This window comes from Mus caroli, unplaced genomic scaffold (assembly GCF_978045245.1).
Source record: "Mus caroli unplaced genomic scaffold, Mus_caroli_1 scaffold_17, whole genome shotgun sequence".
NCBI classification, from domain to species: domain Eukaryota; kingdom Metazoa; phylum Chordata; class Mammalia; order Rodentia; family Muridae; genus Mus; species Mus caroli.
In genome coordinates, this window is record NW_028227272.1 from 57,422,384 (window position 1) to 57,445,808 (window position 23,425).

General features: G+C 36.8%; 1 protein-coding gene across 3 annotated transcripts in view; it reads right to left on the bottom strand.

The window, feature by feature from the left end:
• Epha6 (EPH receptor A6) overlaps window positions 1–23,425 on the bottom strand; it is a 922,149-nt gene that overhangs the window by 546,493 nt on the left and 352,231 nt on the right. For all 3 annotated transcript variants that reach the window (XM_021184473.3, XM_021184474.3, XM_085832510.1), the window contains one exon: window positions 1,304–1,459. In XM_021184473.3, the coding sequence (XP_021040132.1) occupies window positions 1,304–1,459 (156 nt within the window). The remainder of the gene's footprint in view (window positions 1–1,303; window positions 1,460–23,425) is intronic.

Consider the following 23,425-nt stretch of genomic DNA (forward strand, 5'->3'; position numbering starts at 1 on the left):
TTGAGCTTGTGGCCACTGATAGTGGTCCAGTGTTCCAGGGATGGGTCCTAACCCAAATACATGTTGGCAACACTGATTGAACATTGTATGTTATTTTAAAAAAGAAGGAAGGAAGGAAGGAAGGAAGGAAGGAAGGAAGGAAGGAAGGAAGGAAGGAAGGAAGGAAGAGAGGGAAGGAAGGAAGGAAGGAAGAGAGGGAAGGAGGGAGGGAGGGAGGGAGAGAGGGAGGGAGGGAGGGAGAAGGAAAAAAGTAAAGAAGAGGGAAGAAAATACCTAAGATAAGAGAGCGATATGGTGATATGTTGGGGCATATAGGGAAAGTTGGGAGGGGAATGGTCCCAATGGGGAACATGATCATGTTTTATTAAATTTATGTGTGAAATTCTCAAAGAATGAACTATAATAAAGTTTTAAGAAGGGAACACTTTAAACTCAGGGAAAAATAAAATTGAAACATTTAATCATTGTTTCTATGAGTTATGTAACTCTCAATTTAAAATTTCAGCACCTATTAATCCCCCAAATGGGTACATTGTTGCCTATTATAGCTTGTTTGTGAATCTAAAGTTTACATCTAAAAGTTAATATTATATATCTTCCTATCTTAGTGAGCTATTAATATTTTTACTTTTTAAAATGTATAGATACTTCAATATTCTTAAGGAATGGAAAGCAGCAAACCATTAAAATTCTGTCTGCATTCATTCAAATTACCTTCATATTTATTTTAATTTGAATATTGTACTATTGTACTCTGTATGTGTATGAGTGAGAGAGAGAGAGAGAGAGAGAGAGAGAGAGAGAGAGAGAGACCTGTGTACAAATTCAAAGGACAGTCAGGTGTCAAGGAAAACCAAGCTTGTCTGCAAATCAGTTACAAAACCTTGATTAAAAATTCCTCTGGATTCTCCCTCAAGTGATGAATTCAATATTTCTCCAACAATATGCCTAAAACTGGTTAAAAGGAAAGAATGGGGGTTTTATATACTTAAAATTTCTTTTAAAAAAGGTTAAAATTTCTTAAAAGCTTATATTTTCTTCAAGACAAATTTTAGTTAGGGAAGATTTGCAGTGCCTCATCATATGGATGGTATTTGCATAGGTAGTATCTCTATACGTTTCAAAAAGGAAAGATTTCACATACTTAGCGATTGGTTGAACAGAAACCCTGATAAAGAGGACTGTTCCATATTATCCAAGACACCATTATCAGTACAGAAGTTTGCACATTTACTTTTACATTTTTAGAGTTTAAAGCACAGAGAACAAGGTGAATTTTCAAATACAAAGTCTGCAGACTTACTAGTGCATGCCATAGAAGGTGGGTCTTTTTCTGCCCGGAAGTAACCCTTTTCACAACGACAGACGGACGTTGCTTCCACGTAGGTTGAGCTGTGTGGAGGGCATTTGGAACATTTTGTGTTCCCAGCAAACGCTTTATAGAATCCTGGTCTGCAAGCTGTGTAAACAGGAAGAACAATTTCTTTTTAGCAATTATCACTAGAGATTTTCTGATTTGTACATGTTTTAAGTCAAACATACTTTGCATCGCAGAGTTCAATTTTACACATACACAGCAAAGGTCAATATAAATGCTCACATTGATAAATAAAATTAGCTACTTAGTCATTCAATTATTAGAACATTTATAATTTTAGAGACTTAGCTAAGCTAACTTGGAAGGTACACATACTCGTGCATAAGTGTAAACAATTCTTTACACATTTACACACAACACTGCATTATATATGTGAGGATACCCATAATTGGCCAAAAAAAAAAAAAAAGAGATGAGTTGTTGCATTTTTAGGTGATAATGTTAAATAATATAAAGTCACACTACTCAAAATACATCTCAAATCATTTTTACTTCTGACTTCAAGTAATTTAGGACTTATATTTTGCCTAAGGTACATCCTTAACAATTATTGTAGTGCTTAAATATCCTACTGTCTAGGATAGAACTGTATTGGTTTTGAGGTTTTAGCTTTATAATATATTTTGGTAAACAATTGAGTAATTCACAGTAAGAGAGTTACTAATTCCACACAGCACACTTACCACTAAGGAATCAGCATTCAGGTAGGCCTGCTAGTTTAGGTATCTAATCACAGCTACTTAGGAGGTTAAAGCAAGTAAACTGAAAATTCAAGGCCTACCTAGCCTACAGAGGTAGTTCAAGGTCAAGCTGGGCAGCTTAGAAAAACCTTGTCTTGAAGTAAAAAGGGAAGAAACAAATGGTAGTGTCAAACGTGTTCATGCTTGCCTGGCTGACATGAATGAGGACTTATATTCAGTCCTTAGGATCACACACACACACACACACACACACACACACACACACACACACACATCCTATATATCAGTATCATTTTCAATAGGAAGAACATGCCAGCAATTGTCTCTTCTTTGATATGCTAACATTAGCTACAAAGGTAATCAATGAAGAGAACCTGGCAGTGTGCAAATAATATATAATTAATTTGCTGACATTTTCATAATTAAAATATTCTTTAAAAAGTACATGATTTCTACACTTGATTTTTGCATTGTCTTAAAAACTCAGATGGTGCTCATTAACTCAAATATTTGCTTAATTATAAAGTTTAAAATAATTTAGTATAAAATAAATGTTTAACAACTTCAAAAATGACCTTTAAAGTTGACCTTATTTAGAGTTAAGTAATTTATTAATCTATTAAAAACTTAAAATCTAATAATTAAAAGTCCATTTACATACAAATGCACATGTAATTGAGGTGTTTGCATTTGAAAACATTATATTAAACATTTAAATATTATTTTAAAGGCACAGGGAGCTATGTTGTTTTACAATATTTGTCACCTATTCAAATTTTACAAATATTGTTTACTATATAAAAGTAGACTGGTTTTAATTTAACTTATATTTGTGAGGCATTATTATCTTTTATTTATTGTCTTAAGTAACCAAAATTAACATAACAAGCCTCTTGTATGTAGGTATATGGCTAATGTACAGGTCTTCTTCTAAAATCCTTACACAAAGTTGTTCCTATCAAAGTGTCTTTTACACCTGATATCTTGCAGCCCGATACCTTTATGCTTCTGTACATGTCACCATCTAATTGAGGGACTCTTGGATTCTTCTTCGAAACTGTAGTCCTGATTTACTAGCCCACAGAAATCCACACTGCTCTCCTCTTGCTTTCCTTTGCCTCTAAATGATTTAACAACATCTGACATTCGACACATTTAGTTTTAAAAACCATCTCCCACTAGATTGTGTGCTTTATCAAGCAGAGATTTCTGTCTTTTTCATCTGCTAAAGTTCATCTCCTGAGCCTAAAAGACTGTGAGGCATTATTAGGCCTTCGAAGAATTTTTGCTACATAGATGAGAGACTATTGAGGGATTTCTTTAATTTCTATGAAATCCCCAGGTTCTGTTTAACAAATTATCTGCTGTTAGCCTTTCTTTGGGTTGGCAATGCTCCTTTCTTTATGATAAAACTATGACCCATTCCCTGTTATTAACTGCTACTTCTGTTTCTAGTCCCATGGATCCAGTTCACCAACATATCTACCACCATTTCAATGCATTTTCTATGTTAAATATTTATCTGGTCCCTGTAGGTTTCACAAGAACAAGTTGGCACAATCCCTGTCAGTAATAGGTGCTTATATCCATCAATAACACTATATACTGAGAGACTGCTGTCCTAATTAATTTTCTGCAAAGAACCATATATGTCTACTTGGTACATGCTGTGGTCATGGCATTTTTTATCTTAGAGTATGTTTAAAGTAGTTTTCGTTTCCTTTTTGAAGTACTACATAATAATTATGCTATGAATATGCTATCTTAAAATTTATGTATCTAAGGTCAGATATGCCTGCTTTAACATAGCAAAATAAACTATTTAGGGGGTGTGATGGTTATTCCTGGTTGTCAACTTAAGGACATCTGGAAGGACCTACAATCCAGAAGTGGAGGACACACCTGTGACCCAGATCTTGAGACTGGAAGACAGGTATCTGACCTGGATCCTGACATGGAGATCTTGAAGCATAGTGGCCATGAAAATCTTAGGCCCAGGTAAGGTAGTACATGCCTTTAACTCCAGGAGACTGAGGCAAGCAGGTCTCAGAGTTCAAGGTCAGCTTGTGACAAAGCAAGATTTAGATTCAGGTGTTCTGGTACACACCTTGAATCTGGGTTACACCTTCTGCTGGATGTCTACGTGAGGACAATGGAAGAAGGAAGATTCATTCTTCTTTGACTGCTTACACTTACTTGCCAGTACATATGTTGGAACCTGCTTCTATAGAAGTTCAGCTTAAACAAGTAGCCTCATGGGACTGAGCAACTACTAGATTCCTGGGCTCCCCATCTGCAGCTGGCCATTATTGGATTAGCTGGACTATAAACTGTAAGTCATTACAATACCCCTATTATATAGAGATATTTCTTAAGTTCTGTGACTCTAGAGAACCCTGTATAATAAAAGGGAGGAGTTGTAAAGATTGAAACCCGAGGGCTGGGATGTCTCTCAGTTGGTAGAGTGCTTCACCAGAAAACATGAAACCCTGGGTTCCATGGTTGGCACCCTATAAACCAGCCTTGATGCCAGCCCATGCTGTAATCTCAGCACGTGAGTCATGTGGATAAGGGGATCAGAAGTACAAAATTATGCTTGGTGACATAATAAGGTCAAGCTGGCATAATGAGACCCTGTCTCAAAATAAAAAGTAAAATAAGATAATAAAGTAAAAAAAAATGATACTAAATAGAACAAAATGAGATAATAAAAGAAAAATTTCCATTTGAAATTGTTTATGTCAATACATGCATATTTCCCTGTTTAGCATTTGAAGTTTATATTATTTACATACACATACATGTGTGTATGTATGTATATAAATAATTCTGGTATTAGAGATAACAGAAACATGTTATTCTAAGCACTTATCTTTTCTGGCATAGCATACTTTGGTGTCACATAGACTACATAACTTGAGATTGTGTCATAAATGATTAAAGTTGAGTTATCACATTTGTGAACAGAAGGTTCATTTACTTAGACAAGACAGAGATGAACATCACTTTGATGGTATCTACTGTTTTTGGTTTTCATATTTTTTAAATTGAATGAGATAACACATAATAAATTCATTAGTACTTGCTATAATATTACTGTAATTAGAGAAACAGGGGAATGGTCTGTATTCAGCTAGTGGTTTAAACTTTGTAGCTCTGCTTGACATGAAATAGCAGCATCCATACCTTGAGAACTCTGTAACTGCTTTCTTATAAATGGTTTTTGGCTTTTCCTATCTCATCCTGTTTCCCTACTTATAAGATGTGCATTTCTTGCCTCCAATGAACAAAATAAGCAGAACAGCTTGACGATTGCCTGCAGCACAGGTACAAATATCTTCCAGCATGTCAATCCTGTATGAAATATTGTTGGAAGGTTAATGTTTTCTGATGTGGTTGTTTCTGTTCTTTTACTTCTCTTCTAGAGAGGAAGTTATTTAGATATGAACCTATAGTTTAAATTCTCATTGCTTTCAATTATTGTGCCCACGGTAGGTAGCTTCCATCCAGAATCATACGAATCTGGTTTTTAAATCTATGCCTTGACCTGATGCATTAATCTCAGGGATGCCTGCCTCTGATTTCTGCCAGCTTGAATTTTCCCCCAAGTCACTGCAGTTGCATTTCTAAACACATGGTATGACTGCAGTACTGTGATTTGTACAGCAGAAAATAGAAAATGGCTACTGTATGCCCGTATCTGACCTTCTGTGTGATTCGGTACAGACAAAAGTGAAGAATAATAATTTTACTCATTTTAATGATTATATAAACATATGATTCACTTGATTTGGGGCCTTTGTGTACAGTCTGAAGTATATACTATGTTGTGCATTGTGGGTAAAGTTTAGCAATGCAAAATCTTTGAAATACCAGACTAGTGTTCATATTATTCTCCAGTTTGTTGAACATCTACACAGTGTTGGGTTTCAGGGATACAAAGGTTTTGGAGTCCGTTCTGTACTTTACATACATCACATCACTTTACCACTTTATTGAGGTACAACCACTGTGGGCTACTAAGGGGTGTAGGGGAAGGAGGGGGAGGCAAAGAGCCGACCTCCAGCTAGAGTTCCTCCTATGCTCTGGGCAGGCAGACATGGGAGGGCTGCCAGACACTTTCCACTCGGCTCTGGGTGGGCATATAAGCCACTGACCCCACTCAGCAGGGGGCTGGACAAGGGGCAGCCAGCCCCTGATACCAGGGGCTCCAGGGCAACACCCTTGACCCCGGGGTTATATTAGAGAGGGCTGAGAGAGAGAGGTTCCCATGCAGGTGAGAGTCCTTCCAAGATGATTTAATATATCATTTTGGTATCTTTAAGTACAATGCACACACATGATACAGAGACATGTATGCAGGCAAGTGGACCAAGGACCTCCCCATAAAACCAGATATACTGAGTCTACTAGAAGAGAAGTGGGAAAGATCCTTGAACTCATTGCACAGGTGGAAATTTCCTAGACAGAACTCCAATGGCTTAGGCTCCAATATCAACAATTGATAAATGGGACCTTATGAAACTGAAAAGCTTCTGTAAGGCAAAGGACATAGTCAATAGGAAAAAACAGCAACCTACAGATTGGGGAAAAAAATCTTTCCTCACTCCACGTCTTATAGAGGGCTAATATCCAAAATATATAAAGAACTCAAGAAGTTAACCTTCACAAAAACAAATAACCCAATTAAAAATGGAGAACAGAGCTAAACAGAATTCTCAACAGAAGAATCTCAAATGGCCAAGAAGCACTTAAAGATATGTTCAACATCCTCAGTTATCAGGGAAATGCAAATCAAAGCCACCCCAAGTTTCCATTTTACACTACACACACACACTCACACAAACACAAGCTCATACACAAACACTGTGTTATGGTGTTATGGGTTATGGAGATCGATCAGAGGTTAGTATTCTTATATAATCATGAGAACCCGAGGTGAGCTCCTAGAACCCAATAAACCTGGGCACAGTATAGCACACCTGTGATTCTAACATCCTATGACAAAATGAGGGGAGCAGACAAAAAGATGCCCAGGTGCCTGTGGGTCCATTAGCCAGCTAACCTGACACATGTATCAGTAAACAATATATATATGTATATGTATATGTATATGTATATGTATATGTATATGTATATGTATATGTATATGTATATGTATATGTATATGTATATGTATATGTATATATACATACAAACAAACAAACATCTGGTAGATGGTAGATGTTTGTGCTGAAATCAAATGCCTTTGACTTCTTAATCTGTTTTGGAGAGAGAGAGAGATTTTAATGACTGCATCTTTTTCATATATGATTATTTAAATTGCTTATCTGCTCTTGATTTAACTTTGTTAAATGGTGTCTACTGAGAAAACTATCCATTTCTTTTTGGTTTTTCAATTTGGTGGCATAAGGGATTTTTAGGGGTTTTTTTTGTATTTGTTTTGGTTTTTTTTGTTGTTTTTTTTGTTGTTGTTTTTTTTTTGTTTGTTTGTTTGTTTTTTTTTTTGCAGTGTTGAATGAATTCTTTATCTATAAGCTTAGCCAATTAAAACTTCACGCTGGGTATCTGTGCAATAGTAATATCCCCTTATGAGCAAAAGTGGACATATCCTTGTATTGTTTGTGTAGGTATTCCTCAGGATCTACATGTGTGCTGGGGCATGACCAGGACTCCCACAGATAACCCCCCCTCCCAGACACACACACACTCAAGTCCTTTACATGGAATGGCACAACTTAAGTGTAATTCAAATCATCTCTACGTAGCTGATAATAACCAGTGCAGTGTAAATGCTATTCAAAGTGTTCCAGTACAGATGAGCTGTTCTATGGTTCATCACTCAGGAACAAGAGGCAGAAATGAGACAGATAAAGTAGATGGGGCAAACTATTGATCTTACCCAATCTTGATTCTGGGCATACTGGAGTTTTGTTAACCCTATTCTGTTTTTATTTTGTTTTTTAATTTACTAAGATATATTGTTTCCTCATTTTACAACTGTTTTAAATACCAGCGACATTTTTGGATGCTCACAGTCATCTATTGGATGGAACACAGGACCCCTAATGAAGGAGCTAGAGAAAGTACCCAAGGAGCTAAAGGGGTCTGCAACCCTATAGGAGGAACAACAATATGAACTAAACAGTAACCCCCAGAGCATGTTTTCTCATTGTTTTAAAACACTTGCTATGTGGTCTGGAGAGATGGCTCAGTGGGTAAGAGCACTGGCAGCTCTTCTAAAGGTCCTGACTTCAATTCCTAGTAACCACGTGGTGGCTCACAACCATCTGTGATGGGATCTGATGGCCTCTTCTGGTTATCTGAAGATAGCAACAATGTACTCACATATAGAAAATAAATACATAAATCTTTAAAAAAAAAGTTGCTGTGGTCCAAAGATCGGTATTTTCTCTAGATTTGTATATGGAAGCTTAAACACCTACTATGGTAGCATTTAGAGATGGAGGCTACTTATGGTAATGAAGTTATAAGTACTGTGTTGCACTGTTGTGAAATGCATAAAAATACTTACCAAGGATTTTTCTATAATCTTTTCTTTAATGTGGCATGTTTAGGACTATAGTAAAAGTGGTTGTATATGACTACCCAGGCAGGTCATAAAAGTGGATAGTGAGTGAGTCCAGTTGATTCTTTTGGATGCTTCTAAAGACTACCCAGCATAATACGACAGTGTAAGGACCTAGGTAGAGAACCATGCAATGCATGAATGAGTCTAGGCTCCAGCTGAGCTTCCAGACAACTATTTGCTAGTAGAGCGTATGGTCTTTGGAGTGTGGTCTCTTTAGCCCTGAGTCCAGAACCAAAGGTAAGAACATCATGGAGCAGAGACTGATCATTTTGCTGCACATTGCCAAAATTATAGGCTTACGAGCAAAACTAAATGTTTTTTGTGATTCTGTGGTGTTAGATTTGGGGTAGATTTTTAAGAGCCATCTGATAAACTTACTTACAAAGTCATATGATGAGAGAGTTAGGTGTTTCAGTCCTAAAGTTATCTCAATACATGATCTGAACTTTTATCCTAAGGTACCTCAGTGGTTTAATGTGTGTGGAAATGTTTATATATTGTGGTTTTCAGGGGAAGGACTGAGTGAACTATAACTTATAAAGAACAATTAATGATGACATTTAAGTTATAAATAACTTTCATAATATATACACTTTTGTGGAATTTAATGGACAGGTAAGTCTTTATCTTATTTGTCTATTCTTATAGCCATAATTTTTTGGTACAAAGCAAAACTACTATAGATTTCTTGTCTAGTTAAAAAAAACCTACATTTCAAAATCCTAATTAAATTAACTTATGTATTACCTTATTTTGATCAAGACATTTATCTCTGAATTTGGAATTTAGAGAGCAGATTCATCATGGAATGGACTGAAGATTTTAACAAAATCCTCTCTACCCTGCTCCAAGGGTCACATACTCTGTCACTTTAGTGAAGTTTTATATTATACCATTGCTGGTTTAACAACAAGCCTAGAATTTATTGTTCAATCTGACATGAATTTTAGACATTTGTGTTGGCAAAACCCAAGCACTTCTATAAATATTATTTAATTATGCACTTTAATTTTTTACCCAGAAGAATTTTAGATAACAAATTTAGATAATAACTACACTTTACCATCCTCTTAGTTCTCAATGTTGATTTTTTTTTCTTTTTACATATCCTATTCTATGTAAGTCTTAAGAGACCCAGTGATTTATAAGGATCTTCATTTAGTAGATGTGGAGGTGAAGGCCCTCACAGATGCTCAAGTTCACAGAGATGATGAATGAATACAAACAAACAAACAAAAAACAAAACAAAACAAAAAACAAAAGAGTATCATATGAACAAGCTTACTAGTAACATGTGAAAGAGCTTACATAAACTCTGATCTACATTTCACTGGAAAGTTGTCTAAATTTCAATTTAAAATAAACTACCATAAAGTCTTCCATCCAGTTCAAGTATAATGTCCATATTGATCCAGTATGGTTTGGCTGTGAGAGAGTCTCAGACTGCAAGGGCACATTCAAGGGTAAAATGCTATGTGCTGCAACGGAAGACAGGATTTGGAAGGTCCAGCGCATTGCTTGCAGTTGCTTTCTGTGACATTACAGTGGCTATAACAATTGCTATATACACTGTATCCAAAAACTGACTAATTTTGAAGATATTGTAATATATGCTTTCATGTTGGAAACTGCAATTTTAGAACATTTGTTTCAAATGACAAACTGATGAATATATTCACCCCAGGTTTGACGGTATATTTCTACATGGATGTATATATAATCTTGCCTTTATATACATTTTTGAATTGGATAATTACTATAATAATCATACTTTTTCAAGAACTATTTAATGGATATGAAAATTTCAAATATGATATTTTATTGTTCTAAGCTATAATACCTTTATAAATGTATAATTAATCACAGTTATCATTCACACATCAAGAATGTGAAAGAGCATTATGAGGACCATTTTCTAAGGAGTAAAATGTATAAACTTGAAGTTAAATGATTATACAAGATCTACAGGTAGCTCATGAATATTGTAGAAATACGTGCCTGAGTTTCAAGAAGAAATGCATTAATATGAAGTAAAGTTCTTCAAATTAGCTTTTCAGTGTAGATGTGTAGCTTTCTACTGAATGCTTTAATGTAAAGAGAGACTGAGTGGAGTAAGTAAAACATATGTTAAAATGGAAATGTGCAGATTTCTTGAAGCAAAGAGAACATCAACTTGGATAAAATGAAAAGCTAACAGTAAAAACAGATCCATTCAAGATGACTAATAATAATATGATTTTCAGAATTCCATTATATATATTATAATTTTACACATAAAATAATAACTTTTCCTGACTTTTCTAAACATACTCACAGTTATTTTTCTTTCCTCCCTCCCTATCTTTATATGTTGACCTCTATCCCCAATTAAAGTTTAATCCATTTTACTCCACCCCTCATATCCATAGTCACTTTTTTCCTTTCCTGGTTTCTCCAGTCAATTTAGGTGTTAGTCAAACTAACACCTGACAAAACTGAAGACAGGAACCACAGATGAGAGAGAACATACAGAGGTTTCCTACCAGGACAGTTACCTCATTCAATATGATCTTTTCTAGGTCTATCCATTTGCCTTCAAATTTCTTGACTTCAGTTTTCTTTACAGCTAACTAATATTCCATGGTATATATGCACCCCATTTTCATTATTTATCAATTGAAGAACATTAATGTTGTTTATACTTCCTAGATATTGTGTACATGGGGTCAATGAATACAGCCTAGTCAGTACCCCTGATGCAAGATGTAAAGCCCTTTGTGCCTATATAAAGGGGTGCTATAGTTGGGTTATGTGGAAGAATTATGTTGAACTTTTTGAGAATACACACTGATTTCCAAAATGGCTGCCCTAGTTTGCAATTCAGCCAACAGTGATGTGTTTTCCTTCCTCATGCTTCCTCTTCAGCACCAGTGTCAGTTGTTCTGTTGAACTTAGACTTTCTGATTGGTATAAAGCAAAAACAAGTTTCGACTTGCATTTCCCTAATCATTGGATTAATGATGTACATTTTTAAAAATTACTTCTTAGCCATTTTTTCTTTCTTTTTTTTGAGGGGAGGGGGAATTTCTGTTTGGTCTGTAGCCCAAGCCACCTGGGCTGGAAATGTTCCTTTAAAGAGCTGTAGAGTATCTAAAGTAAATGAATTACCAGGCATTAGAAACCATCTTTCAAGGTTTTGGCCATAGATAATTCAAGAGATACTCAAAGGAGTGCAGGCTATTATGGTTACTCTTGGTTGCCTCCCAGAGACTAAAAGTAAGGAACTATTACAAAAACAACTGTATACTTTGGACATATGAATAGGATGATTTGAATTGGACCTGGAAGTCTCCTCCCTGAGTGCTAGACTTCACAGAGCTAGAATGTATGATGCAAGCTGCTAAAGGAGGGAAATAAGTAACAGTTATCTCCATGTGTAACGTCATCAAACCACAACAATGGCCAGCCTGGCAATAGAGCTCTATGTGCAACAGTTGCTTTTGCATCTTGCTAGTAACCAACAGCTGCCTAATTAAGTGGACCCAAGGCCTGCTCAGCAGGAGGGAAACCATGCATCTTAATGGAAACTTAGCCAAACTCACTGGGGTCCATGAGGTCATGGAACTTGGAGCAGAACCCATATTCACCATTTTACTCAACCAGCATCATTCTGAAGTTCATTCTATGCTGGGCAGTGGTGGCACACACCTTTGATCCCAGTACCTTGGGAGGTAGAGGCAGGCAGTTTTCTGAGTTCAAGGCCAGCTTGGTCTACAGAGTTAGTTGCAGGACAGTCAGGGCTATAGAGAAACCCTGTCAGGGGGAAAAAAAAAGACATTCTAAATACTCATCTTTATACCAACAGATACTAACTTTAACCCTAATATCTAATTAAAGAAGTTTCTCGAGGCTTTTCCCCACTTTCTCCTCTATAAGTTTCAGTGTCTCTGGTTTTATGTGGAGTGCCTTGATCCACTTAGATTTGACCTTAGTACAAGGAGATAGGAATGGATCAATTTGCTTTCTTCTACATGATAACCACCAGTTGTGCCAGCACCATTTTTTGAAAATGCTGTCTTTCTTCCACTGGATGGTTTTAGCTCCCTTGTCCAAGATCAAGTGACCATAGGTGTGTGGGTTCATTTCTGGGTCTTCAATTCTATTCCATTGGTCTACTTGTCTGTCACTATACCAGTACCATGAAGTTTTTATCACAATTGCTCTGTAGTAAAGCTTTAGGTCAGGCATGGTGATTCCACCAGAGGTTCTTTTATCCTTGAGAAGAGTTTTTGCTATACTATGGGCACAGGGGAAAAATTCCTGAATAGAACAGCAATGTCTTGTGCTGTAAGATGAGAATTGACAAATGAGACCTCATGAAACTGCAAAGCTTCTGCAAGGCAAAAGACACTATCAATAAGACAAAAAGGCCACCAACAGATTGGGAAAGGATCTTTCCCTATCCTAAATCAGATAGAAGACTAATATCCAACATATATAAAGAACTCAAGAAGGTGGACTCCAGAAAATCAAATAAGCCCATTAAAAAATGGGGCTCAGAGCTAAACAAAGAATTCTCACCTGAGGAATACCGAATGGCTGAGAAGCACCTGAAAAAATGTTCAGCATCCTTAATCATCAGAGAAATGCAAATCAAAACAACCTTGAGATTCCATCTCACACCAGTCAGAATGGCTAAGATCAAAAATTCAGGTGACAGCAGATGCTGGCAAGTATGTGGAGAAAGAGGAACACTCCTCCACTGTTGGTGGGATTGCAAGCTTGTACAACCACTCTGGAAATCAGTCTGGCGGTTCCTCAGAAAATTGGACATAGTACTACCTGAGGATCCCGCAATACCTCTCCTGGGGTTATATCCAGAAGATGTCCCAACCGGTAAGAAGGACACATGCTCCACTATGTTCATAGCAGCCTTATTTATAATAGCCAGAAGCTGGAAAGAACCCAGATGCCCCCAACAGAGGAATGGATACAAAAATATGGTACATTTACACAATGGGGTACTACTCAGCTATTAAAAGGAATGAATTTATGAAATTCCTAGGCAAATGGTTGGACCTGGAGGGCATCATCCTGAGTGAGGGAACACAATCACAAAAGAACTCAAATGATATGTACTCACTGATAAGTGGATATTAGCCCAGAAACTTAGTATACCTGAGATATAAGATACAATTTGCAAAACACATGAAACTGAAGAAGAATGAAGACCAAAGTGTGGACACTTTGCCCCTTCTTAGAATTGGAAACAATCACCCATTGAAGGAGTTACAGAGACAAAGTTTGGAACTGAGACAAAAGGATGGACCATCTAGAGACTGCCATATCCAGGGATCCATCCCATAATTAGCCTCCAAACGATGACACCATTTCATAAACTAGCAAGCATTTGCTGAAAGGACCCTGATATAGCTGTCTCTTGTGAGACTAGGCCGGGGCCTAGCAAACACATAAGTGGATGCTCACAGTCAGCTATTGGATGGATCACAGGGACCCCAATGGAGGAGCTAGAGAAAGTATCCAAGGACCTAAAGAGATCTGCAACCCTGTAAGTTATGAACTAACCAGTACCTGGGAGCTCTTGACTCTAGCTGCATATGTATCAAAAGATGGCCTAGTCGGCCATCACTGGAAAGAGAGGCCCATTGGACATGCAAACTTTATATGCCCCAGTACAGGGGAATGCCAGGGCCACAAAGTGGGAATGGGTGGGTAGGGGAGTACGGGGGAGGGTATGGGGGACTTTTGGGATAGCATTGGAAATGTAATTGAGGAAAATACGTAATAAAAAAATATTAAAAAAAAAGAAGTTTCTCTTTGCAGGCAGAGATCTTTTTAAATTAAATTATTTTATTTATATACATTTCAAAATTGACCTCCTTCCCATTACCCACCCCAACTTCTTCACCCCACCCCACCCTGCCTCTGAGAGGGTGTTTCCCCACACCCACCCACCCCACCTCACCCCCCACTAGCATCCCTGTTCCCTGGGGCATCAAGTGTCTACAAGATTTAGAGTAACCTCTCCCACTGAGTCCATACAAGGCAGTCCTCTTGCTGCAGAGATCCTCAGAGAAGAGTACAAATGGTAATAATTCAGGTGACAACTTATTATGGGGTACCTGGCATGATATACAATACATCTACAATACAACTAAAGCTCACAGAGGATCATGGAACAGTAGGTGGAAAGATGTAAGAAACAAAGCAAACAAACAAAAAGGTCTGCTATGAGATTGTTTCTCCCAGAATGACAGAGATTTCTCAACAATATGGCTGCCCAAGCAAGATCTGAGGACTGATAACACAAGTAGGAACACTATTGTGGAAAGGGAAAAACTTGTGGGACCCCAATTCTGGACAAAGGACTACAGGCAACTAAGGAGGACTGCTGAGAGAAAGAATTAATCATCTCATGTATAAAGCCTCTAATTCATTATCTAATAACGAATGCTATTTATTATATACCTGCAAATCATATACATACAAGTAACTCCAAATGACACAGCAGGTTCTGTTTATGTATATTGCCATGTATAATGTATGCAACTACAACACATTGGATAAGGCTATGATTTTGAGAGAGAGCAAGGACTTGGGACATGGAAGGCATTGGGAGGCGGGGGGAGAAAGGGAGGGAATGATGTAATGTGTACCCTGCATATCATACAGACTTTTCTACATTATCCTTTAGATCTTTGTTTATTGCCATGTGAGAAATGCCACAGGTGAGATGGTTCCTTCCTTTGGCTTAGATCATTTAGAGATAGTATGTAAATGGCTCCCATCATGCTTTACAACTTTCTGTGTCCTCTGAGCACATCTGGTCAAAGTGAAGAAAACTACTCTTGTGTTTGTCATTACTTCTCTCTTCCTGCTTTGAACCCTGAACTTTCTTGGAATAAAAGCATCAGAAAAAGGCTCCTAAGCAATAAGAGCCTGGAGTCTCCTATTTTCAATTTCACAACAGCAGTTTCTGGTGTGTGGCAACATAATTGTACTTTAATGATGAGAGAGAGAGAGAGAGAGAGAGAGAGAGAGAGAGAGAGAGAGAGAGAGAGAGAGAGAGAGAGAGAGAGAGCATGAAATTAGTACAGCATAGTGGTAGTGGGAACAGGATAATCATTTGAAGAAAAAAATTGGAGGTAGACTTGATGAAAACACATAGCCTGTGTATATGAAACTCTCAATCAATAAAGAAAGAAAAAGCAGATTGTTTTTCATAGTTCCAGAAAAATTATGCAAGTATGTCAATATTCTGAACTACAGACCACAGAGCTTTTCAGATAAGGGAGAACAGATGGATGGTTTCTGTAATATGGCATAGGTTCAGAGAGTTTAATAATTTATTAAAGGCATGTGAAACAGAAAGCAAAAGACAAGGGAGAGAAATAAGTTGTTAATCATCTCAACAGTGGTGACTGAGGAGGGGGACTGAAAGCAAGGAGGGCTTGGCATGATGTTTCTCAACCTATCAAAAACCATAACTGCGAGCTAAGCACTTCAGGATATGCGTACAGCTAAGTGCTTTCTGAAAAGAGCTCTAATGGTTCAGGATATATTACAGAGAATTTGTAACTGAAACTGCATAAAATTAAAGAGACTCTCTATGGCAAAGGGAATAATTTGGAAAAGATACTGAGAAAAGAATGAAGTTAGCTATTCATGATACAGAGGCTTTACATATGGAATATATTTTTTAAATGTCCTAAAAATCAAAATAAAAACAGGGTCTTGTGAGATGACTCAATGGGTAAAAGTGTTTGTTATATAAGCCCAAGATCCTGGTTTCAAACCCTAGAACATACATCAATGCAGGAGAGAACTGGCCCTACCCAATTTTCCTCTGACCTCCACACCTGGGCAGTAGTAAGACACACCATATAAGTATACACGTATACAACCCCATAATACACTCAGAGGCACTAACAAATACAATTTAAAAAATAAGGAATATTCTCTATCCAAACAACTCAATTATAAATTGGCTAATGAAATTAATGGACAGCTCTTAAAAATAAGTGCCGTTTTAAATTATTTTGGCATAGGAAAATGATAGTAGTAGTTTCTCTTATAGAATTTCTATCAGCAACACAATATGGACTCAGCAACACACAGGTACACAAAGAGACACAGCTATACATAACTATACAAATATGGGAATAGGTGTGTGTGTGTGTGTGTGTGTGTGTGTATGAGAGACAGACAGAGACAGACAGAGACAGACACACACACACACACACACACACACACACACAGAAAATTAAATGCAAAGAATTTATGAGTGTGTAGGCCATGGGTATGGGAAGAGGTGAAGCAGAGTGAGAGTGAAAGATCCTGACAGAAGTGGAAGTGACATAATATAGTACTAATGTATGAAATATTTACAAACTGAAAAATACAATTGCAGTAAGAAATAGAACACATTTAAAAATAATCTACATATATCTATAAGCATAATGTTCAAGACCATTAGTCAATTAGAATGACGAGCATATAAAACAAATAGTGGTGAAGGGCTGGGAGAAAAAGTCCTTATACAAGGCTGGTGAAACTTAGTCATTTACCATGAAAATCAGCATGTAAGTTCTCAGAAAACTAAAAATAAAATGTTTGTATTACTCAGCTGTAGCACCTCTTGGCAAATACTGATAAGACTCTCAGTCAGTGGGAAACAAACATGTTTGCATATCTATGTGTATTGTGACATTGTTCAAAACTGCCAAGTTATGGAACCAGCCTCAGTGTCCACCACTGATAAATGGGTAAAAAAAATATGGAAATACACACAGTGAAGTTTTAATTTTATCTAGTCATGAAGAGTTAAATGTTTTATGCACGAAAATGGGTACAACTTGAAGTTATCGCATTAAGCAAAATAAGCTGGACCAAGAAAGACAAATGTGGTGCCTAGATTTTATATAGACACATAAAACTCTCTATATATGTTATATGTGTACACATTATAACATGAAAACAAGAGGAAACCTGTTAAGATTGGGGAAGAAAAAGGAAAGAAAGGATATTGAGGCATGAGTATTGTCAAAGTATACTCTGATTAAACTACTGCTTTTAACGTAAAAAATTTCTCATTTTAAAACTCTATAAGTTAAGGTCTAAAATATTCAGATATTTAATGAAATATATTTCAAATCTATAACTGTATAAACTTTTCTCATGCATAATTTTTCTAAAGGGAGGCTAATAGCTTATGGATTTTAAGCTCATTAGTGACTATAAATTTAATCTCCTACAACACTTCTATTTTATAAATGAGAAGACAATACTTATAAAAAATAGTTCTCATTCCTCGGAATTCAAGTCTCCACTAGCAGCAGACCTGAATTCCAATCTCAGGATTCCCCACTAGACCCAGCTTTCTTAATCTACTCCACACTATGGTCATTTCACAGAGCTCTGTCTCTGACAAATTCATTACTGTTTGCTGGACCATTCTCTGCTGTATTTTCATCCTTGAAGCACTGAAACCAGAACTTAACATGGTGTTTCTGGATCAGAGGAATTAGAGTTTTATTGAAAATCCATCGGGATGATTTATACCCCCAACAAGACAGAATCTTAGCTATTCATGGACTCAAACCCGAGCCTTCTATAAAGGATGATCTAGATTAGATTCATCAAGGTGAGTAGATATATCTTAACTGGCAGAATGAATGAAAATGCAAAGATACCTGTACATCATCAGATGTCACTTTCTTCTCCCTAACTGGACATAAGACCGTGTGCACAGCCACTGTCTGCTCTGTACATTGTCACTCCCTACCATGTTGGGTTATACCTCCTGGCACTGTAATGTGAAGCAAAGCCTTTCTTCCTTAAATTGTTTTATAGGAAATCTCCACTGTTATAAACAATATATATTAGCATATATTTATATATGCATTAATCTCTCATGTACTTTTTTTAACTTTGCCCCAGATTGCCAATTTAATATATTGTTATAATTAAAAAAAAAAAAAGAAAGAAAAAAGAAAAGTCAAGGGCATATCTTCCACTCACCTTTTATTTTAGTGAGATGACATGTTATGTAGTCCAGGCTAACTCTGACCTATGATCTTCTTGCCCCTGTTGTTCTAAAGGTCTAGGATTACCTGCATGCATTCTTATACTCAGTCATCATCATTTCTGAAATCAATATTTCCAACATTATTTTTCCCATCTGACCCTCACTACCTTATATATCCTGTTGACATGGTGTTTTGAATATGTAGGTAAGCATTTTAAAAGGGACTCGAGAGGATCTGCTTCACAGCATAGATCTTCAAGTTACTTACAAGACATATGGAAATAAATTCAAACTCTTTGCACAGCCTGCTGATTAGTTCTACAAGATCTGGCCTCTGCTTGCTCCTCTAACTCCTGTCACTGGATGATCTTGTTACACTAACGCTAGCCTTCCTGTTCCTTCTGGATTGCCCTAGATGGTTATGACTTAAGAATCATCTCTTAGCCAGTCTTTCTTTGTTATATCACACACTTTTATTATTTATACATTATGAAATCATTTATATGGCAGTAACATTTTTATAAAACTAGTTCCTTCATTTTAAGATGCTAGAACTTCAGTCAGACCTCACAGCTAGGTAAATAATGCAGCTTGAAGTCACTTCGATTCAGCCTGATACCCTACCACTTTGTTTGAACAATCTTTAAGAGAACAATGTGACAATCACCCTTTACTTCCCTTGGAAGTCCCACGTAATCAGCTTTTACTACCTAACTTACCAATATATTTATCCTTAAATTGTTTAATCTTCCATGCCCCTGACTGTGCATGTGTGTGCTGTGGTAATAATTTGCTGAAAACAGCCAACAGGTTGGAATCAAACTTAGATAATAAGTATCTGCCATACATGTTGAAATAACATGCAAAACAGTTTGATGATAGTATATTTGCAGTGCTGAATACATTACCTCTGTTGGGTTCAGTTGGAGTAAAATGAGTTAACCCCTTATGAAACTTGGTAAGAAAAACTTTTGTAAAGTATTCCTCATTTTTTCTTTTTTTTTTTTTTCTTTTCCTTTTTTTTTTTTTTGGTTTTTCGAGACAGGGTTTCTCTGTTTAGCCCTGGCTGTCCTGGAACTCACTTTGTAGACCAGGCTGTCCTCGAACTTAGAAATCCGCCTGCCTCTGCCTCCCAAGTGCTGGGATTAAAGGCGTGTGCCACCACACCTGGCTCTTATTTCTTCTTCTTCTTTTTTTTCCTCATTTTTTCATCACCCAACAGATTCAGTGCTGATTAGTAAATATGGGGCATAGCTCTGTGTTAGGGGAATACAAACATATATATGCCATAGGGACAGATCTAGTACATATAATAGATAAATCACAGACAAACCAGGAACCACAAACCATAGGCACGTAGAAGGCATGTGCAGAGAAGCAAAAAGTTCACACTTGGCCTTGTTATTGGAAAATTTCATCCTAAAGCAAGCTATTTGCTTTTATTTTAGTGCCACAATGATATATTTGGATGTCTCTGAAATTAACTTTAATGTATTTAGCTGACACATTTTGGCACTAATGTGATGCCTTGTAAGGAACATTTAATGCATTCAGTCAACACAGATTTAGGCCTTTTCCGTTTTATTTTTTTGTGCTGCTCTCAGGAACAGAAAATATTCTTGCTTCAGATCTTTAATAACAAGAATACTATTAGGTAATATGCTTCTTTCTCAGTAAATATTTGTTGGATAACTGAACATGAGTCTCTGTCACTCACATAAGTTTAGTTATTTTCCAGCTTAATTGTCAAAGAATTGATAATACTATTGAATTAACATTAATTGTAACTGAATATACTTCATCCAACATAGGCTCAATTTTACCCTATCAGGTCATGAGCCTTAAACATCTCCTAAATGTTAAGCAATCACTGTTGTATTACATATACTGCCAGAGTAAACACTAATAAATTCATTTTTAATAGAGCCTCTGTGGTTCTACCAATCTTCTTGTTTGGTAGAACAATAAGATCTTAAAATCTTATTGCATGAAGAGTTACATCAAGTTCTATCTAAGGAGCAATACTTGCTTATACTTGTGGTCTCTGAGACTTTTCCTTATTTTCTACACTTTTGTTCTTCCCACCCACATTACTTCCTTAAGACTCCTTATGCACGTGTAGATTCCCCAAGTGTGAAAACCGCACCAATAATATGTTTGTGTATATGCCCATCAGAGTGAATAGTACCTTGCAACAACAGCAATCAAATATTATGAGCTAGTGATGTAGATTCTGGTCCTTATGTGCCTGTGTGGTTGCACTAATGCAGGCACTGAGGAATTTATGTGTTTGCTGAGCTTTGGGGGTTACAGGGACGATGTGTTGCTGCATATAACAGCATTTTCTTAATTAAGGTTGGAAACTAGATTAGCTTTCCTCAGTGTATTTTATTACATTACAATCAGAACTCCAGGGCAATGTGAGTTGGTAGAAGATGCAGGCAGTTTAATTACAGTGTCTTCCAGGGGATGGAATTCTGTCTCTTTACCTTAAAAACAAAACAACAAAAAGGTCATTGAATGACCAAAAATAACTTCATATTTGCTTCCAAGTTTTTATTCAAGGTGAATTTCCTACATAATAATATCTTAGTCATGCTTCCTATAATAAGTCTAAAACAGTTGTGTTTCATTTTCTTAAGAGAGGATGGACTGACTTGAATCAGCGAAGTTGCACAGAACTATGATTAAGTTTGCTAAAATTTGTTAATAAATGTTAGGCTTTTTGTAACTTCCAATGTCTATACATAATCTATTACTATGAAAAGAACCTAAAATGTCTAAAGAATAATGTAAAACTAAAGAAGCAAATAGAAGCCAGAGTAATTTCTTGACATTGTCACACTCATAGATTTTTTTTTTTGGAGTATGTGTGTGTATTTAATAGTACACTTTTGCAGTGGCTTGATTTAAGAGACATTTCATTTAAGAGGCATTAAACTTCTAAGGGTTTTGCTTGCTGGTTTATCAGAAGAAATTAATTTTATCTTACTTCTATTAAAATATTTGTCTTGTTGGTCATGTTTAGGTTAAAAGGTGGTATAGGAATGAGTTGTTGCCTAGGCTTCCAGTATACATATATGCGTGCCATAATTATTAGAGATAGAAGAGGTAACAAATCTGAAGGAGAGCAGAGAGAAGTATATGGGAGTGTTTGCAGCGTGGAAAGGGAAGGGATAGATGTTGTAATTAAATTTTAATCTTAAAAATAAAACAAATACAAATAAAAATTTTAAAAAATTGCAGTACAACTGTCTCACTGATATATTAGCTTTGGTTTTTTTTTGTTGTTGTTGTTATTAAAAGATAAAACTAACCAACTGGGTAATTAGAAGCTTTCCTCTCATTTCTCAGATGTGGTATGATTATAATTTATATGTAATTTCTGAACCAAATCACCCTTAGGATCATTGCCAAGTGAATACATCTTAAGCCATCATGTATAAGCCTAATTATAAAATAAGATGCTTCAGACTTCACATATGCTCTTTCCCTACCTCCAGCAGGCAATCAAGGCTGTGCCTACACTGGCCTTAATTTCAATGTTCACAGATAACTAAATTTCTGTTACTTGGTTACAGGCTCCCAGATGCAAAAAGGAAGCCATATTAATTTTGTAACCCATCACACCTAACATATGCCACCAATGGGGTCTGCTGAGCTCTGGTAAGCTTGAGGAATATATTGAATTAAATTGAAGGAAAAGCCTCAGGGCTAACACTAAGAGTCAGGGCAAAGGAAATTGACTTTCAGCATGTAACTGAACAGGACAGGTAAAAATGCTGAGTGTGCAAGTCTTCATGGCTGGAGGGTACACATATAAAGAGACTGGCAGATTGAAACCACCACAGGAAAAGGATATTTAATTTATTGATCATTTAATATGTATCAGGCATGCTGTGAAACATCACATGTGCACCATCTCATTCAATCAATCATAGTAAATTTATGAGGCAGAAAGATGCCTTCTTACAATGTGTGTGCAAAGCCAGAGACTGTGTGATATGATGCTTGATTGGTAAGACTCCATAGATCCTGGGCTCTGACTAAGTTGAATTCTTGGTGTTGACAATTAAAACTTTCCTGTAACACATACCCAAGATGGAGCCTGGAGGGCAAGGAGGAAATGTTTCTCAAGATGAGTAATGTAAATGACCTATCAAACTTTCATGATTCTTCCTGAGATTAAAAGTATTCCTTACAGGGCAAGGCTTCCAGTGGTGGGATTGGGTTATTTGATTGAGTTGTGAGCCAAGGAGGTCCTTTGGGTATCTCTCAACAATCCATGTTGATGCTATGCTCTGAAAACTGACAGTGGGGCCCGACTGCCTAGCAGACTTCCATTCTGCTCAGTGATTGTAAAGAGATTGAGCTAGTGTGGGCTTGGAGCCTCTGTTCCTATGTCTAGTCTCTGTAGCATGTGTGTTCTTCAGGGTATGGAAAAAAAACAAAAAACAAACAAACAAAAAAACAGGATATCATCTCACTCAAAACCCTCCACCTACAATCTGCCCTGAGAGGTGCACCACCAGACATTGTGCAGAAGGAATTTAAATTGGAGATTTCCATCAGGACCCTCCAATCAGAGCTTGGGGATCCCTGAGTAAGGTGAGGGTGGGGGAAAGACAGTAGGAGTCAGAGCCGGGGGAGGATACCAGGAGATCTTGGCCCACTGAATCCACTAAGTAGGGCTCATGTGGGTTCACAGAAACAGAAAGAGCAAGCAC